At 39.1% G+C, this 20,238-nt stretch overlaps 1 protein-coding gene across 7 annotated transcripts in view; it reads left to right on the top strand.

Annotated features, from left to right (window-relative positions):
* macf1a (microtubule actin crosslinking factor 1a) overlaps positions 1-20,238 on the top strand; it is a 976,441-nt gene that overhangs the window by 332,946 nt on the left and 623,257 nt on the right. For all 7 annotated transcript variants that reach the window (XM_051936317.1, XM_051936316.1, XM_051936315.1 and 4 more), the window contains 5 exons: positions 4,891-5,010; positions 6,663-6,758; positions 11,322-11,449; positions 11,689-11,782; positions 11,949-12,103. In XM_051936317.1, the coding sequence (XP_051792277.1) occupies positions 4,891-5,010; positions 6,663-6,758; positions 11,322-11,449; positions 11,689-11,782; positions 11,949-12,103 (593 nt within the window). The remainder of the gene's footprint in view (positions 1-4,890; positions 5,011-6,662; positions 6,759-11,321; positions 11,450-11,688; positions 11,783-11,948; positions 12,104-20,238) is intronic.

Below are 20,238 nucleotides of genomic sequence, written 5' to 3'. Positions count from 1 at the left end.
ATCTTAGCATAAGCAAACCAATTGGTTAAGCTACACCTGTACCAATCACCAATGCAGTTGCCTGCTCACAGTTCTGCTACTATTGGAAAACATCTGTTCCTCAGTTGCTAACCCCTGTGGGAATGTGGCAATCACCCACACCGAGTGCTCTTACCACTATACCATGAATATATTATCATAAACATTCCTGTGTTTATTTTGGTTCGTTTATGCTATAATTATTAACTTATTTTGTATACTGTATGATTGCTCGGTGTCTGCTTTCTAGCACCCCACGCGTAAAGCACTAACTACATGTGGACAGCTGCCTCATCCAAAGTAGGCCAAACGGTTGCCCTACAGATTTGAGGTACACCTGTGCCAATCACCAAAGCAGGTGCCTGGTTACCGTGCATGTCTCTTCTCAGATAATTACTCTTGTGGGATTATTGCAATCACCCACACCTGGATCTCTTTATAATATACAGTACTTTGACCCAATCAAACAGTATAAAAGTAATAATATTATGAAGCAACATTACTTTAATAAATACATAGTAAAACTGATGGTAGCAAAAGTAGGAACTATATTTGAAAAGAAACAAAGGTTAAGAAATGTATTTGAAAAAAGAGTCTTGTTAAAAATGCTTATGAGGAAAATTAAGGTGATGGAAGAGGAGTCTTTTGAAGTCTGGGTGCAGAGTAACTTCAGATTGGTGTTCAGTCTGCAGAGGTCCTTGTCAGTTTCTTTGGGCTCTTCTCCTTCTCTGCTGGTCCTGGCTTTTCTCTCTCCTTCTTTGCCTACCTTCGTTTCTCTCTTGTTTTCTGCCCCGCATGCACACAAACTTAAATCAATCAGTATTTGCTTTGCTCAGGCTGTTTGTCCATTTCAGTCTTAATGACCTCAGCCTAATAAATCAACAATCTGGTTTAAATTCTAAATGAATGGTCTAAAATATTCAAGGTTCAAGTCATTAAAGATACGTAATTTAAAATCAATCAGTAGCAGTTGTTAAAAAAATATACACAGAGTGTATTTAACATGGGGTTAAAGAGTCCAGAATTAAAAAGTCCATGGAGATTAATTCAAATAAAGCAAAAGGTGCAGGTTTTCTAATTGCTGGCTGTTTACTCAGGTTTCCTTAATGCTGGTAGTTTAATCAGCGTTAGCTCACACAGCTCACATTCTGAGTTCTATTTTTTAGTCCGTTTTCTTATTTTGTACTAGCTGTGTAAGCCCATGTTCTAAAAAGCACAGGGTCCTAGAAACTATTGAAATCATCAGAAAAAAATTTGAAATGCAGAGATGTCAGGTAATTGAAAGGAACTACTCTGAGCATCTCTCTCCTAGGAGGTTTCGTGTTGCCAACGTGCTTGCATCGTTTGTGCATTAGCGGCTAAGCGACTGTCTTTCTTCAGAAGTTTCCTTTTGCTGGCGTGCTCACGTTGCCTGTGTATTAGCGGGCAGGAGGAAAATTAAAAGGGATACCGTTTTGCCGATGTGCTTGCCTCGCTTCTGTATTAGCCACTAAGTGAGTGACTCTTTCTTTGGAGGTTTCGCTTTGTTGATTTGCTGTCCCTCGCTTGTGTATCCTTGGAGGTGGAGCTCCTACCCCAACTCCACCTCTCACTTCCGGGCCGGACAGACACACACACACACACACACACACACACACACACACACACACACACGCGCGCGCGCGTAGATGTTTATATATCAGATATTGGTTAAATACAACTCATTGCTGTGTGTTTTGAACATTAAAATGGCTTATTTTTATACTGATGGCACCCAGTCATTGTCCCAGCATTTAAAGTCCACACTCTTAACTTTAGCTTACCTTTTTATTTTCCCCTCCCCTGTCTTCTTCTGGATTAAATTCTTTATCTGAGCCAGCCCTTGACCCGATAGCCCTCCCTCTATTTCCACAGGAGTCAGGTGAGGTCCCTGTGTGTCACCTATCAGATATGCCCTAGCATTTTCCAAAGCTGATTGGTTGGATTGATTCCAACAAGCTACACAAATGACATACAGTTAGGTCCATAAATATTTGGACAGAGACAACTTTTTCTAATTTTGGTTCTGTACATTACCACAATGAATTTTAAATGAAACAACTCAGATGCAGTTGAAATGCAGACTTTCAGCTTTAATTCAGTGGGGTGAACAATGCGATGGCATAAAAATGTGAGGCAACTAAAGCATTTTTTAACACAATCCTTTCATTTCAGGGGCTCAAAAGTAATTGGACAATTTAAGGACCTTCAAAACTACGCTATATTTATTTTTTTTTGGGAGGAGTTAAGCGGATATATATATATATATATATATATATATATATATATATATATATATATATATATATATATATAGTAAGGTTTCTAAACAGTTTTGGGACTCTTCCCCCAACGGGACAACACGCTGAAGAGTGTCCCGAATCGTGGTTGCTGGCGTCTGTAGAACACAGCATATCCGATATGGCTCCCAGTGCTGTAGCGCCTCATCGCAAAAACAAATCCGAACTGATTGCGGTTGCACTATAAGTGCCTGTCATCGATGGATGATGCAAGGAACATTATAAATGCAGGGAACAGTATTACTTGGCCACGACCCTGCCTGATTGCTGTGTCTGTGTATAAGAGAGTGGCAGATCCCGTTATAAGTAACCACACTGTTCCTCTTTTCCTGTTTCAAGCGGAATAAAGCTGGTTTTGTACTGAGACTCAGCCTTATGTTTTGGGATGCAAGACAGGGACTTGCACATCACTATATATATATATATATATATATATATATATATATATATATATATATATATATATATATATATATAAAAATATATAATACACACACACACACACACACACATACATACACACATTATATAGTTGCTGTCTTTGATAGGATGGAACACTGATGTCTTTTCCACTATGCCGGACCTGACTGGGCTTGCCGAACATAAGATTGTTACAGAAACTGGTGTTAAGGTGCACATGCAACCTTTTTGGATACCCGAGGTGAGGAGGAATGTAGTACGTGATGAAGTCAGGCAGATGCTTGAATTGGATGTTAATTGCGAAAGTAAAAGTGACTGGTGTAGCCCGATCATTTTGGTCCCAAACCTCGATTCGGTTCTGTATTGATTTTAGACACTTAGATAAGGTTTCCAAATTTGATGCTTATCCTATGACCCATGTTGATGAGCTATTGGAAAAACTGGGTCAGGTGTCGTATATCTCTACACTCGATCTTACAAAAGGATACTGGCAGGTGCGTCTTGAAGCTTCCTGTTTTAATAAAACAGCGTTTGCCTCCCCTGACGAGTTATATATGTTTACTAGGCTACAGTTTTGTCTGCATAGTACCCCTCTTACTTTCCAGCGTATGATGGATCGGATTTTGCTCCCCATTCCAAATATTCCGGTGCGTATCTCGATGATGTCATTTTCACTAATGATTGGCACTCGCATTTGAAGCGACTTCAGGCTGTACTTGACAGCTTGAGACAGGCTGGGTTGACAGCTAACTCTAAGAAATGTAGGATAGGTATGTCTTAAACAAACTATTTAGGTTACCCTATGGGCAGGGGTTTGGTTAGGCCTCAGTTAAAGAAGGTGGATGAGGTGCTCGCTTACCCCCGTACAGAAACAGGTTTGTGCCTTCCTTAGACTTGCTGGTTATTATAGGAGATTCATCCCAAATTTTCCAAATAGAGCTCATCCTCTTACTGATCTTACGAAGGGTAGAAAGAACCGCTGCATTGTCTGATTGGATGAATGTGAATGGTCCTTCATTGATTTAAAGTCTGGTTTGTCGACGTACCCGGTTTTGAGAAGCGCAGACATCTCTCAGGGGTTTGTCCTGCAGACAGATGTTAGTACGTTCAGTTTAGGTGCTGTCCTGTCTCAGGTTTTTGATGGTGAGGTGCACCCCATCACGTTTTTGAGCGGGAAACTGCTTCCCAGGGAGTGTAATTACTCATTTATTGAAAATTAGTGTTTAGCGATCGAATGGGCCATGGAAGCGCTCCATTATTATTTATTGGTGTGTAAGTTTACCTTGGTGACCGATCATGCTCCCCTTCAATGGCTATACAGACAGACAGATACAAACTTTTGTCTTACCAGGTGATTCTTAAGCTTGCAGCCGTTTAATTTTATAGTCCATCATCGTCCTGGCTCTGCACACGACAATGCCGATCTCCTCTCTTGTCTGGCAGAGCACAGTTGTACAGATCGTTTAGTGACCAAAGCTGAAGGTAGGAGTGTGACCGGTGCTGCAGGCGGACACGGCCACCCTTCAGAAACCCCCTCTTAAACAGTTTTTCAATGGGAAATACAGTAAACACACTCTTTAGCTCCTCTTTGCTGGATCAGCTGCAGGCATGTGGGCTCTCTCTCCTGCCTCTCTTCACCCAGACTCCCTCTGCTCCGGCTGTGCTTCCGGGCAGTTGTACCCCAGTGATAAAGAAGACTTTGTGTTCTTGTGAGCAGGAATTTGGGCCACCACCATAATATAATTTGTAAGCTCTGTACCAAAGGAGATATCTTTATTTTTGTAGTCTAAAAGAGGCTACACAAAATTCTGACTTGTGCTTAGATAGAATTTGTTCTAGTTACATTGTATTGTATTGCATAAAAAACAGATATCTCCATTGATATTCAAAAATACTTTTATTATATAGTCAAAAAAACTTTGGAGCTTTCTTAAATAGGATGCAGTTAAAATCTGTTAAATTGAGCGGATTTTTACATAGTGTAAATGTACCTTTTTATACATCTTGTAGTTTTTTAAAAATGTAATGAATATAGTTTTTAAAAAAATAAACTGTTTGTAATGCCTAATGATATTCTGTTTCTGTTGTTAGATATAATCCAATAGCACTGTATCATACTGATTTTTTTATTTAGGAAGTAGATCAAAAATGGATAGAGTATCAGAATAGAATTTCAATCCTTTTCCAGTGGATCAGACAGGAAACATCTCGCATGGCAGACAAAAGCTTGCCTCAAAATCCTGTTGAATTAAAGGTGAGAACTACTTAGATTTTTCCTACTGTTTTCTTTGAGCCTCTTTAACGTCTGTTTTCATATAATAATAATTAAATAAAGCAACAACAAGTAAATTGCACTGGTTGCACAGTATAATGTGGTCTTTATTTTATGACCTTGCCATGAATCATTCAGATGTAGTTAAAGGAAATAATTAAAAATATAGTACATCTTCCCTCAATAGTTGGTTACTACAATGGCTTTTGCAGACAAGTTTTTACCACATACATTTTGATGAGTGATGGATTGTTTAATTCAGTCTTGTGATCAGTGGCATTAAACCTATTTGTGTTAACAGATCTCTAACCTAAACAAATGAATTCATGTGAGATACCATCCCTTGTTGGTTTCTGAAATATAAAAATTCTGTAGGACATCCATCCATCCATTATCCAACCCGCTATATCCTAATACAAGGTCACGGGGGTCTGCTGGAGCCAATCCCAGCCAACACAGGGCAAGGCAAGAACAAACCCTGGGCAGGGCACCAGCCCACCACAGTCTGTAGGACATAAATAGAATAAAAACACAGACTTTTTGATGTGTAATCACTGCAGATATACAATACTTTGTCATCAGTTGTTTTATTTAATTCCTTCAAACTGTGTTTCATAGGTGTAAAGACTCAGTTTTAGTGGTCCACAAAGAAATACATGGTGGGCATATATTAAAATTGATAAGTGGATGCAGATGAAGAGCTCTGTCTTTTTATACGTATAACAATTATTTATCATTGATCATTTCTCTGCAATAAAATATTACATGTGTTTTCCTTTCTGCACTTGAGTAGATTATGTAAGGATTTGTAATTTTAAAGTGTTTTAAAATGTAAGTACTTTCACACTTTAAAAAATACAGTATATTATTTAGAAGCTGTTCTACTTTGTTATTTTTTCAATTTTTATTGTTACAAAGAACAATTGAATGGCTTTAATAAAAAAGGCAGAGTTCACAATTAAAATAGAACTACACACAAATATTTTGTTAAGTGTTAAGAAAAGGTGACTGCTATGTATATACTCTTTTAGCTTTTCAAAGTGCAGCGTAGATATTTACTTATTTTGGTTAATGTTATTTCTAAAGTAATTAAATTTCACTTTTAAATTTCAGAGCCTATGTGTTTGCTTATGACTTGAGTTCCTTTTACGTCATGTACATTTACCCAATTAAATGTTTCGCTAATTATAATACTTTGAAGAGTATATGAATTTATTAGGCTTTCAAACTGACATCAGCTGACAATTTCTAATGACAGCTTTCAATCCAAATAGCACCTAACAAGCTAAGCCAGACCAGACTAATGACTTAATTAGATCTAAGACTTTATAAATGAGAGGGTGTTCAAAATTTTGCAAATGCCATGCTTGGTCTTTTTTAGTTTATCAAAAATTCCCACTTTTAGTTTGTTTGCTGTTAAAGTTCTTTTTACTTTTTTTTATTTGAATATCAGCTAAATACGTAATTTGACCAGGGATGTCCAGTGTCCAAAGTTTTGCATGAAACCTTAATTTTGATTGGTACCTGCATAATTATATCAGTACTTGTTTCATTATAGCTAGTAGATTAATCCAAAACAAAGCAGGCTGTCGTTTACACAATTCTCAGTCATCATATGTTATTTTGTATTATAGGCACTATATAATGAATATGTTCACTTCAAAGAAACTGAGATTCCACTCAAAGAAGTGGAAAAGGCAGAAGTAGAACATTTGTACAAGATGCTAGAGGTGAGTATTTTCCTAATTTACTTGAGCATGATTTTTTATTTTTACCTCTTACTAATATACAAGTACCTCCTCAAACGTTCCATACAACAAAGATGATTGAAAAGTAACAAATCAGTGAATGAAAATAATCCCTCCTTTATAATGAAAATATCCTTCCTGCTTCAGAAATGTCTGATCACCACCATAATAAATGGGCTGTTTTGAAAAGCTCAAAATATAAATGATGTCTAATCTGTATTCTATCCTTGACTTTTTTTCATTTCATTTTTATAACTTAGTAGTGTAGCAAAATGGTAGTCTATGGGTAGTCTATCTGTCAAGCCAGGGATACCTGCATTGCCCAGGATGGGAGCAGCACTAAATTTTAAAAGGAAGAATAGTCTATGATCTTCTCCTGTACAAATGGGGAATTTGTGTAAAATTCCACAGAATTGAATTTGACATAGATTGGCATACCAGACAAGCACACACAAAACACAAATAATAACAATGTATGAGTACTGAATGACAATGAACGTGAAATTGAGTCCGGGCAAATCACTGTCCAGAATACGGATGACTGATCAAAATGGATGTGTTTGAATGTCCCAAATAAAACGGAACGACCTCACCGTGCTTCCTCAGCGAATGGTTGATTATAATGTTCAACCACTGGGGTTTCTGGGTATGATGGTGTTGTCATGATTTCGGAATGAGAATCAAACTGGAACCAGGCACGATGTAAATAATAGCAGAATAATGTTGATCGGTTGTCGGTACTTGCAATCTCCGTCTCTCTCTTCTCTCCCTTCTGATGGTTTAAATAATGATGAGCCGGATATAACTGTTAAAATCCCGGTCCTGACATGTCCAGGGGTCGCTGCCTTCCCAGTTTCTTATTACGGGGACGACATTTAAACAGACACACATTAGTTTAAATGGGGTGCTGAGACGAGACGCGACTGGGTGCAACACAATAAACAACAAAACCTATGTGGCCCCGCTACATCACAACCCTACATTCCCCAGTCCACCCGTCGTTTATGTGGGCCTGCCTCACAGCAATTGTTGTATCAAAACAAGGATCACCACCCCACTCCACCCCCGCTTTGTTCTTTTGTGTGTGTTTTATGGTGGTTTTTACATAACTGGATCCCCTTTGCTCCTTGTTCATTTCTTTGTGCTTCTTGGTGATTAATTGACTTTTCACAGTTATACAGTGTTAATAAACACAGCTTATAATTGTAAAGCGGACTGAAGAAAAATTGGTCATAAATGGAAAGTATCTACACCCGATCATCAGGAAAAAAAAAAAAAAAAAAAAAAATTGGCCTCAGCTTGGTTGGCCATAAACTGGCGCATAACTGTATATACCTTTTTAATAGCTCTATCCATCTGTCCATTTTCTATGCCTGTTATTCAGTAAGTTATGTGGGAACCAAAAATGGAACAGGTTAAACACAGGACACACCCCACATATCCATATACAACGAAAAACCTGTGAAGGCATGTGGGATAACATATAAGCCACGTGTGCAGCAATACTGGTGCTGAAGAGTGGAACCTAGGAGTCTAGAGTGGTGAGACCCTTACCGTTAAATAATATGAGTGTCCATCCCAAAATAAACTTTTGAGTGAAGAAACTTGCATTCCTTTTTATGTATACTAACAATAGTTCATGATATATCTCAAACTGTTGTGAAAATTATGGCATGTGATACAAGGAAAGTACTTGTCAGTGTTTGAAAAAAACAGCCAATATATTTTAAAAGTTTTACAAACTTTTATGTGGTTAAAATATAACAATGTTTTGAAATCATTAAAATTTATCAATGACCTGATGATCAAGTATAAAGACTTCTCTGCATCAACTAAATGCTAAAGAAACTGTTTTTCAGACATCACAAGGCCTTTTTAATTATGGCATCATCACCATTAGCATCACTGCTTTAATGGACACTTTCCATTTCTACCTAGATGGACTGGCTATCCCCCAAATCTTTTCCTGCACTCTTCACAATCCTGAACATCCTATGATGTTACACTAGTTCTTCTCATGTCTTGCAACACCACCTCCTACCACCTTTTTTTAAGCTTCCCTCTAGTCCTCCTCCTCCGCCCTCCATAAAGGGCATCTCCTCTACCTGTCATCTTCTGCCGTTTTAATTTACACACCCAAGCCATTGTAGTTTGTTTCTGCTCAGCAACATGTATGAACTTAAAGTCCTACTTTCACCAAGTCATTCTTTCAATTCGGCATTCATCTTCCTCTAACTACGAAACAAACTACACATATTCAGTCTTTATTTTTCACAGCTTTGCTTTATAATCTGCCTTTGTCAGCCCTGTCTTCCTCCTAAATATCATTAAACTTCTCAGGAATCTTTCATAACCTTCTCCCTTCTTTAGAACTCAGAATAAAGGACAGCATCTGGAATTTATTCCGTGCACTTCTCACCCTTGGTATCACTGCTGTGCCTACACTTTGTCTTCATTCACATGCATTAGTAGAACTTTTGTATAGTATTTTTTCTAAAATCACTTAATTCCTGAAATTTAAATTTGCACCAACTGCTTCAGCATTCTGTACTCTCCTTGCATACATTTTATGAATAAATGTCTTGTTCCTTGCATACTACCCTTCACACCACTACGTCTTTGTTTCATTCACTTCCAACAAACTATCCATTGGATTTAGTTTCTCCTAACACTTCTAAAACACATTCCACATGGGCTTTACCTCCAACCATTACCTTGGTCTTTACTGCATTTACCTTGAAGCCTTTAGGTTTCTTACAAAATTTTTCAATTTCAGTATCTTCTTTGTCATTTTTGCCTTCCATACAAGATCATCAACAGGCAAGCAGTCCAGTTGCAGTCATTTATGCATTTTTGTCATCACAAAATCCATCACAATAATGAAAAGTAAAAGACTTATAACATCCATCTTGCATTGCCCACCTTTACCGTAGAACTTTCACTATCCCCATTTGCTGTTTTGACTACTATCAATACTAACAATTTTCCTTTCAGGATTTTCATAGCAATTTACACCTACTAAATCAAAACTTTCTTTTGTGATCTGCTTTCTCAGTTTTCAGCAAATATCTCCTTACTTCCTCTTTCTAAAGTTCAATTGCACACTCTCAAATCTTGACTTTTTGTGGTCTTTCAACATAATATTGCCTCCTCTAGGTGACCTAACTGTTCAGCTGGTCAATTAGCTACCCCACCCCTTGCTCCTCTCTGTTGAACCATAGCCATCAAGAGGCATTTTCTGCTGCTTTGGTCGTATTGCTGAAGACTCTTCTCTTTCTGTGTCCTTCGATGCCCAATGCCCTAAAGACCCCTGGACAGAGATTGTGCAGCAAACCCTATGTAGTGAACGTCGACTGGGAAGCACTTTGCCTTCCAGCTGCCCTGTCTGCAGTCGCTAACAAATCCCTTGTACATGGAAAGCTTCCTTTCAGAGGCTTCATCCAAAAGATTTGCATAAGGGACTGTTAGTTCCAACATAATCCTTGGTGAATTCAGACACAAGGAGAAAAACTGGTTTTGGTGTTGTGCCTGTAATATGCTCTGGGAAATGTAATTGGATTCTGTAGTTCCCCCATCAATAGCCAGTCTGTTGTAGAGGGCAATATTCTTGCCCTGCTTGTCTCTAGTTCTTGTCGCCTTGAATTATTCTTTAATGGATCTTAGTGGCAGCTACAACTTAATGTTGTGTCCAAAAAGAGTGATTGAATTACGGCTGTTTGGCAGACCCAGCCATTTTTTTCTTCTATGAGCGCTAACCTACTTATCTAATACCTCCATGCTTTGAAGCTCTTCTGAGCCCACTCCATCAGCCTCTCAAGCCCCTGTAAAATCCACCAACAACCTTGCACAGATTCTGCAGTAAATGTAAGGTCATCCATGTTAATTGTTGGTCCTTTTCTAACTGGAGAATAGCAACATACTGGGTGTTGACTAGTGTTGCAAGTAGGAATTTCACTTAATTCTGTACATGTGACAGTAATGAAGGACTTATAAATATATACACAATCATATTAGTATGTCCACTCACCCTCTTTACCTACGTGACTTTGTCTGCTCATTAATTTGGAAAAAGTACGAGCCTGCTCAGACAAAATTGTGCAAATGACCACCTAATAGTTTGATTAAATGATTATACCACAGCATTTTCTTTAAATGGAAGCAGTTATTTAGAAATAAGCTTAAAAGTAGGATTAACATGATGATATACAATGGTAATAGGTTCTTGTGTTATTCTCAGATAGCACTCTGCATTAAATATTTTCCACTACCAAAGAATAAACATTACAATTGTTTCAACTCAAGCTGAATTTCTGGAATTGACTAAGCCAATAAGAGTTTCTGAATCTTTTCTTTGGCTAAGCTTGGCCGAATTAACTTCCTATGGCTGGATATTTAGAACTTTGTTAATTCTCTCACTTCATGTGTTGTGTTAATTTATGCTCAAACTGATCAATACTTTGACAGAACAAAATACCAAGATGTCATTTTTCAACTTTCTATTTTTAAAGGGTGTCAGAGTAATTAACAGTCTCATTTACATGTCAGGTATGGATGGAGTTTGGTCGTATTAAACTACCACAAGGACTGCACCCCAATGATCTTGAAGAAGAGTGGGGTAAGCTAATCTTGGAAATGTTGGAACGAGAAAAAGCTCTGAGGCCAGCAGTGGAGAGGTAATTAGCACTTTGGGATTGCTAAAATATAAAGTGCAATATAAATAAAATTTATTATTATTATTTATTATTATTAATTAAAGAAATATGTTTGCTTATAAAAACTTTATGGAGCCAATACAACTAAGAAATGGGACTTCAAGCTTGAAAGTGAATTGATGGGACTATTTTATTGCAGTGGACCTTATTTGTAAGTTTTGATTTATCTCCTATCATCTGTTTTTACTCTGATTCTACAGACTTGAGCTTCTTCTGCAAATTGCAAACAAGATCCAAAACGGAGCTCTAAATTGTGAAGAGAAGCTGACACTAGCTAAGAACACACTTCAGGCAGTGAGTCTTTGCTCTTCAATGTATCACAAAATACCATGTATTGCAGTGACACTTTTGAAATTCTACAGATTTTCCATTACTCGCTTTTTAACTTTGTTCAAAAATGCTTTTTTATTTTAGCTCATTACATGTAGATCTGAATAACTCTTTTCATACTTTATTGTAGGATGTTTCCCAGCTCGAGGCAGGTCTGTCATCACAGTATGAGCAGGATGTGGAAATGTATCTGCAGGACTCTGATGTGATGATCCGTCAGTTACAGGCTGACACTCATATTTTGAGAGCTGAGAGATACTATCAAGTAGAACAGTTGGCATTCAGGTAAGAGGGTAACATGAACGTAATAGACCACTTTATGCTGATGAAAAATGAGTCCTTGTCATTGGTTCTTAGTAAAATCACTTGTATGTAGTGATCTTACACGAGTAAAAAATCAAAGCATATCTGTCCTCAGCTGTATAAAATATATTATCCTTAAGTGTTAATCTTTTCATGTACAGTGTAATAAAATACTTGTTCCTGTCTCTTATTTTGCATTTTTTTCCTTATGAATTTTTTCTGCTTATTCAGGTGTGACTTTAACCTTTCAAAAGAAGGAATTATAGTTGGCTGTTTGACTTATTTGAGTAAAAGTTAATTGAAATGAACCCTCCCAATTTAAATTTGATACTTTCAGTTTAACTAAAGACTGTACCGGAGAAAGTACAGTCCCCTGCGGCGCTCCTGTGTTGCTGACCACAATGTCAGACCTGCAGATGTACATACTGAGGTCTGTCTGTAAGATAGTCCACGATCCATGCCACCAGGTATGAATCTACTCCCATCTAGGTCAGCTTGTCCCTAAGGAGCAGAGGTTGGATGGTGTTGAAGGTGCTAGAAAAATCCAGAAACATAATCCGTCACCACTGCCTCTGTCCAAGTGGGAGAGGGATCGGTGTAGCATATAGATGATGGCATCCTCCGCTCCCACCTTCTCCTGGTATGCGAACTGCAGACGGTCAAGGGTGTGGTGGACCTGTGGCCTCAGGTGGTGAAGCAGCAGCTGCTCCATAGTCTTCATCACATGTGACGTCAGGGTGACAGGCCAAAAGTCATTCAGCTCACTAGGACGTGATACCTTTGGGACTGGGGTGATGCAAGATGTTTTCCAAAGCCTCAGGACTCTCCCCTGTTCCAGGCTCAGGTTGAAGATGCGCTGTAGAGCACTCCCTAGCTCCAACGCACAGGCCTTCAACAGTCGTGGCGATACTCCATCTGGACACACTGCTTTGCTGGCATGAAGTCTCCTCAGCTCTCTGCTTACCTGGGCTGCTGTAATTATGGGTAGGGGGAAACTCTCTCCTATGCTGGTATCAGCAGAAAGATGGGTGGAGGGTGCAGTACTCCGAGATGAGAGTAGGTTAGGGTGGTCAAACCTGTTAAAGAAGTTGTTCATCTGGTTTGCTCTCTCCATGTCTCTCTCGATGGTGGCACCCCACTTCGAACTGCAGCCAGTGATGACCTTCATCCCATCCCACACTTCCTTCATGCTGTTATTCTGCAACTTCTGCTCCAGCTTTCTCCTGTATTGCTCCTTCGCCATCCTGAGCTGGACTCGGAGTTCCTTCTGCACGCGCTTGAGCTCATGCTGATCACCACCTTTAAAAGCCCTTTTCTTCTGGTTCAGAAGGCCCTTGATGTCACTTGTAATCCATGGCTTGTTGTTAGCATAGCAGCGTACTGTTCTTACTGAAACTACAATGTCCATACAGAAGGTGATGTAGTCAGTAGTGCAGTCAACAACCTCCTCAATGTTCTCACTTATATGATCCCTGCAGGGTATCCCAGTCCGTAGTTCCAAAGCAGTCTCTCAGAGCCTGCTCTGCCTCACATTAATTAATGTAAACATTAATTGTCAAACTTGCGCCATAATAGAGTAACTTAGGAAGGAAGCAAATATTTTTACAGCACTTTCTATTAAATTTTGAAACATAATTATAGCTTTATGCATTTGAAAGGCAAAGACTTTGACCAGAGATATTATTAGATTATGGGATGTATATGCAGGAAACAAACTTGTACTTGTTTGTTAGCCATTAAGAGGACATCTTACAATAATTTCACTTGATGTTGAAATTATACTTTTAGGCTGTGACAAAGAAATGGGTTGTATATCCAAGCTATATTAGTATTTTGAAAGTGTCCACCACTAGGTAATTTGAGACAGTGTTGGAAATGAGACTATTTTCTGATGAATGAAACTCAGCTCCTGGTATAATGTAATCGTTATCAATTTATACAAAGCATGGTCTAGGTAAGTGTTGCTGTTTTTATTCTGGTTCTGGTTGGGCTAACGCTTGCTTGTTTGTCTGCCGCTGCCTGTTCTGTTTTCGGATCTTTTTTCGTGTTCCTGATTGGGACTTTGAGTTTTTTTTTTCCCTTTTTGGAGACCTAAGATTGTTGGAGATCTACCTGCAGTTTTTCTGTTGCCTTTGTTAAGATCTCGCTGGCCTCTTAGAGTTTGCACAAGCCCCTCACTTGCTCATGACATTTCGGTCTGACCCGACATACCGTGAGTAAGTCATAACTTTCTTTTGGGTTTTGGTCGGTTTTCTGTCCATTCTGCCATAGGGCTGGCTGGCTAACATGTTTTTGAACTTTTGTGCCAGGGTGGCATGTTGGGGAGCAGGTGGCCATGTGAAGAGTAACTAGTTTTTTTATTTTGTACCGTTTTTTTCTGGATCTGATCACCTGTTCTTCAGCTTATGAGCTAAGCATATTCATCTGTTGAGCTGAAAAGTTTGAACTTGCTTATCCTGGGAGCTGGGTTATATAATCACTGTATTTCTCTAGGAATTTTACAATGGCCCCACTATATACATTGCGGATCTTGTCTGAAACTGTGCTGGAGTACACCGTCTGGTTCCCTTACCATCAGTTTAATTCCTACCATCTATTCTGCTCCTGGATTTTCTCTCCGTGGATCAAGTGTGAGGCGCGGAGGAGTTAACTTTGATAACCTTCACTCACTTAAATACTCACATATGATAAAGACCAATCAAAAAGACTGTGAAACATACCTTCAAATGGCTCCATGAAAATGGCTTTCATGAATGTTCGGTCTGTAGGCAACAAATCTTTTATTTTAAATGACTTTTTTATGTCCCGCTTAAGGTAAGTGTTGGCTGCTCAATTTTTCTCCATGATCTTTCCCTTCCTGATTGTACCCTTTTTAGCTCTCCGAGAATTGCTGGTCGAGGTGGTGGGCTTTCTACTGTTTTTCAGAATCTTTCTAAATGTAGACTTTTGACTGTAGACAATATTTCCAGTTTTGAGGCTCAGCTGTTTAAAATTTATCTTACAAATCCCATACTGTGTGCACTGGTTTATAGACCTCCTGGATATAACAAGGATTTTGCCCAGGAGTTCTCAGAGTTCTTATCTTTTATGGTGTCACGTGCTGATAAAATGCTGATTCTAGGAGATTTGAACATTCATGTTTGTTGTCTGACAAAACCTCTGGTTGAAGAATTTCTAGGTCTTGTGGACTCTTTTAATTTTACTCGGGTGGTGTCAAGTCAGGGAGGACATGCATTGGATTTAGTTCTAACACTTGGCCTCTCTGCAAATAACCTGGGGCCTCATTTATAAATGGTGCGTGTGCACAAAAATGTTGCGTACTCCCATTTCCACACTTAAATCATGATGTATAAAACCTAAACTTAAAGCCACACACATCTTCACGCTAGCTAAAACCCTGGTGAACGCAAGTTCTCCGCTCGGTTTTGCAAACTGGCATCACCCAGCGTCAAAGCAGTGCTTTTGTTCCAGTGTAGTTTCCCTTTCTTTTTTAGATCCACATCCCTGATGCGGCTTTATAAATACACTGAAATTAACCGCATATTGTTTATTAGTTTAAGGCATCTGATTGTAATTGACCTGTAACAATATAATGGTCCAAAGAATGGCCAAACTATTCTAAATACCATAGCTGCTTTAGCGTTGTTACTTTCACTGCACGTTCTTCTTTCAGCTGCTTCCGTTAGGGGTTGCCACAGCGGATCATCTTTTTCCATATTACTCTCACTGCACCACTTGGAGTATTTATATCACTGTATCTGAGTGTGGAATCACAGCTCTACAGCATCTGATTGGAAAGAGAATTATCGGTATACAGCATCAAGCACATGCTGTCTCAGCCATGCTGCCTATTTGAACTGCTCGCATACGGCAAATGCTTCAGAGCCTTTCCTGTACTGACCTCGCAGTTCAGAAACAGTTTCATCCCAAGAACTATAAACGCACTCAATCACTCCATCAAGTGTTCCTTGTAGAACTGTTTGTACTTGTAAGTACAATTACCTCACTGTAAACTTGCGATAGTTATAATATTGCACAACCTGAGCCACTGTATAAAGCATGTATTTACATATGACGATATCATTTTTAAGGTGAAATGCTGAAAAATGTTTATTATATTATACAGATAAAACTAACTTCATTTAAAAAATCTATATTGTTAATAATTAAACATGTGAGGACAGGGTTTTGCAGTGCTAGCAAGGAGCTGGCACTCCATTCACAGATTGTTTCTGCCTCGCGCTGTATTCTTGCTGGGGCTAGCGCGACACTGGAAGGATAGATGGATAGTATAATTTAACATGTACTACGAAGATATTTCAATGTTCCTTAAAAGTATTGAAGAATCAGTGTTCTAAGCTTACAGATGGTTTTACATCTATTACAGTGCTGATTGTGTGGCGATTGGGTATTTGGAGAAAGAAAAGGAAGGACAGGAATTGGGGGTTAGTACGTTTGAAAGAAACAGTACTGCTGCAATAAATTTTTTCACCGAAGGTCGCGCACAGTGCAGCAAGCATCTTGCATGAGACATGAACAGTCACTGCATCACCGTGTTCCCGTGTTTAATAACATGCTTTAATTCCTGTCATCATGAAAATTATATCAAGTATACATCTCAGTATGTTAATTATTCAAAGAGCTGTAATATCATGAATGTAATTACAAGAATTACATAGCTTCCCTGCAATTACAGAAGACTAGTAAAGAAATACTCATTTATTTATAAATTGTATGAGAGAAGTTATGCCTAGATTAAAAAGTTTTCAATTGAGTAAATTGCTGGGACTACAAAATATTTATCTTAGAGTACTTAAGGAGGTTTGTGAGTACATACAAAAATCCTTGAAAAATCTCTACACATTCGGGAAATTGTTAGACTGGAAGCTAACAAAATGTTGTTCTAAATATGTAAGTAGTTGGTTGGGCTGATCCAAGTAATTATAGCCCAGTAAGTGTAACGGGTAAGTTACTTATTTTTCATGTCAAGGTTATTTGTTCCTTCTGTTGCAGCTTTCAGTGCCAGTGTTGTGATTTCTTCTAGAATTTACTTTTCACCTCAAAACATTATATCCAAGTAGGCTTGGGCGGTAATATGGTATCCTGTGGGATCTAAAAATAGCAACGGTATCAGATTCAATACCGTTATACCGTCATAAAAACAATGCACTTATATGGGAGACAAGGATTAAATATTAAATATAATTTATTTAATGCCTAAAAATTGTGAATTTCCCATTGGGATTAATAAAGTATCTATCTATCTATCTATCTATCTATCTATCTATCTATCTATCTATCTATCTATCTATCTATCTATCTATCTATCTATCTATCTATCTATCTATCTATCTATCTATCTATCTATCTATCTATCTATCTATCTATCTAAAAATGCGTATGCGTGGTTGTCATCACGTGACCACGTGGAGGAGAAAGAGAGAGGTGGGGAAAGATGGCGAGTCGCGCACCAAGTGACGTGGTCTCGAAAAAGAACACAACTTCTGCAGTTTGGCAGTATTTTGGGTTTCGATCGAACGAGAAGGGAGAGGCGGTAAATACGGACGAGGCATTTTGCAAATTGTGCAACAAAAAGGTGACCGCGAGAGATGGAAATACCTCGAACCTAAGGTTGCATATACGAAACCACCATCCACTCACTGCTGCGAGGATGGACCCGAGTTCACTCAGTGCAACAGTTTCAACGCCTCCCGATGCAGGACCAACAACATCTAGGTCCACCACCAGTACGCAGCCGACGATAATGGGGGCCTTCGGGAAAGCAACAAAGTACAAAAGGGACAGTGTCCGTTGGAAAACCTGTACTGATGCAGTGACAAAATACTTGGCGAAGGAAATGGTCTCTTTCCACACAGTGGCAAAAAAAGTCCTTTACGGGCATGGTAAAGGTCCTAGATGCCCAGTACGAGCTGCCTGGACAGAAATATTTCTCACAAACAGCCGTCCCACATTTATATAGTAAAGTTAGAGACAATGTTCAAGTGCTGCTGTCAGCGGCAGACAGTTATTCCTTAACAACTGACATGTGGTCGTCAGTTAACATGACACCATATATGTGTCTGACTGTCCATACTATTACACCTGACTGGAAACTTGAATCCAAATGCCTCCAAACTATGTATTTTCCTGAGAGTCATACAGCGGACAATCTTGCTGCTGCGCTCAGAGCTGCACTTCAGGAATGGCAACTTGACAAGAAAAAACTTTCAGCCATAACCACTGACAACGCTGCCAACATTCATGCCGCAATCAGGTCCCTGCATTGGCCGTGGCTATACTGCTTCGGTCACGATCTAAACTTGGCTGTCAGAAATGGATTGCATGACCAGAGGCAAAAAACCGAGCGCGCCCTCGGACTATGCCGAAATATTGTCGGGGCCTTTTCACACAGCTGGCAACGTAAGCATGAACTCCACAAGAAGCAAGTGGACTTGGGACTCCCAAAACATAGTCTGATAACGGTAAGCATAAAACGTGGAGAGAGTTCCTCAGGGGCAGGGGCTCAAATATAAAAAAGGGGCATATATATATATATATATATATATATATATATATATATATATATATATGCTTTGCATCACATAAATAAATTATATTGAAAAGTAGGCTATATTAAAATAGAAAACCATTTTTTAAATTGTAATTTTTTTCCTGTATCTTTTATCAAATAAATGCAGGCTTGATGCTCATAAGGGACTTATTTAGCCTAAAATAAACGTGCATGCAAATTTGACCAAATGGTATAATATACATTAATGGACTTATTTATTTATGCATTCATTCGTTTATTTAGGCCTATTTATTCATTCATTCGTTTATTTATGCCTATTTATTCATTCATTTGTTTATTTAGGCCTATTCATTCATTTAATCGTTTATTCATCATTCATTAATTAATTCATCCATCCATCCGTCGGCAGGACTGTGCAACTCGCTGGGGCTCCAAACTGGCAATGGTGGAGCGCATCCTCGAGCAGGCCCAAGCGATCAGACACGTCCTGTCTGATGACAGAAGGAGCAGCCTGTCCCTGACCTGGCAGGACATGGACGTCTTGAAAGCTGTTCACGAAGCACTGAAACCAGTCGGTGACTTCACTGATATTTTGTCAGGAGAAAATTATGTGACCAGTTCCCGTATCCTCCCCATACTACAGCTCTGCAGGGACAATGTGTTGGCTGCGTCAGAAAATGACCTCCAGCTAACAAAGTCAATCAAAACTGGAATTCTAACAAAGCTGGAGGCCAAGTATGAATCCAATTCAGTGCGCAAAATATTGTGAAAATGCACTTTCCTCGACCCTCGTTACCATGGAGGATATGAGACGGATGACAACGCATTGGCTGAGACCAAGGCTGAATTACAGGCTGAGATCGTGAGCTTAGAGGCAGCAGGTCCAGTGGCCATCAGAGTGGAAGAGGGAGAGGCGCAACCTGCACCCTCACGAAAAAAGATGACTCTGGGAAGTATGCTGCAAAAAATCTGATGCAATGGCAGGTCCCATCGGCATCGGCACCGTAGAGGACCGAGTCGGAGCTGAAATAACAGCCTACTGTTTGGAGCCAGTTACTCAAGGAGACGAGGACCCACTTCTCTGGTGGAAAAATGCTGCCGGGCGTTTTCCCCAGATGTCGCGAGTGGCACGAAAGTACCTGTGCGTCTGTGCCACAAGCACACCATCTTAGTGGGTTTTCAGCACCGCAGGTAAAGTTGTCGGTCCACAATGTGCCCTGTTAAAGCCGGAAAAAGTAAACATGCTGGTTTTTCTAGCGAAAAATCTTGACTGGATTGATGCCACTTGCCATTCGTTCCTATTCGCACTGTGTTTATTTTTATTTATTTAATTGATTCAGGTATTTTTATTTGGTTTACGTTAAAAACAATATTGGAAAGAAGACTGGAAAGAAGTTTTTGTTTAGGACTATTGCTTTGCAATACTTTTTATAATATGGATGATGTTTATGTTTATTCAACTCTGGTTGACTGTTGTGGGTCTATTTGCTCTTTTTTATAAGCTGCTCTTCTTTGTTATTAAAAGTTGTTCAGGCGGTGTGATTTAATTTAATTGATTTGTGTGCGCGTCTCCGCGCGAAAACTG

The sequence above is a fragment of the Erpetoichthys calabaricus genome, chromosome 14, assembly GCF_900747795.2.
Source record: "Erpetoichthys calabaricus chromosome 14, fErpCal1.3, whole genome shotgun sequence".
In the NCBI taxonomy this organism is placed as follows: Eukaryota; Metazoa; Chordata; class Cladistia; order Polypteriformes; family Polypteridae; genus Erpetoichthys; species Erpetoichthys calabaricus.
This window is presented reverse-complemented; position numbering and strand designations above follow the sequence as displayed.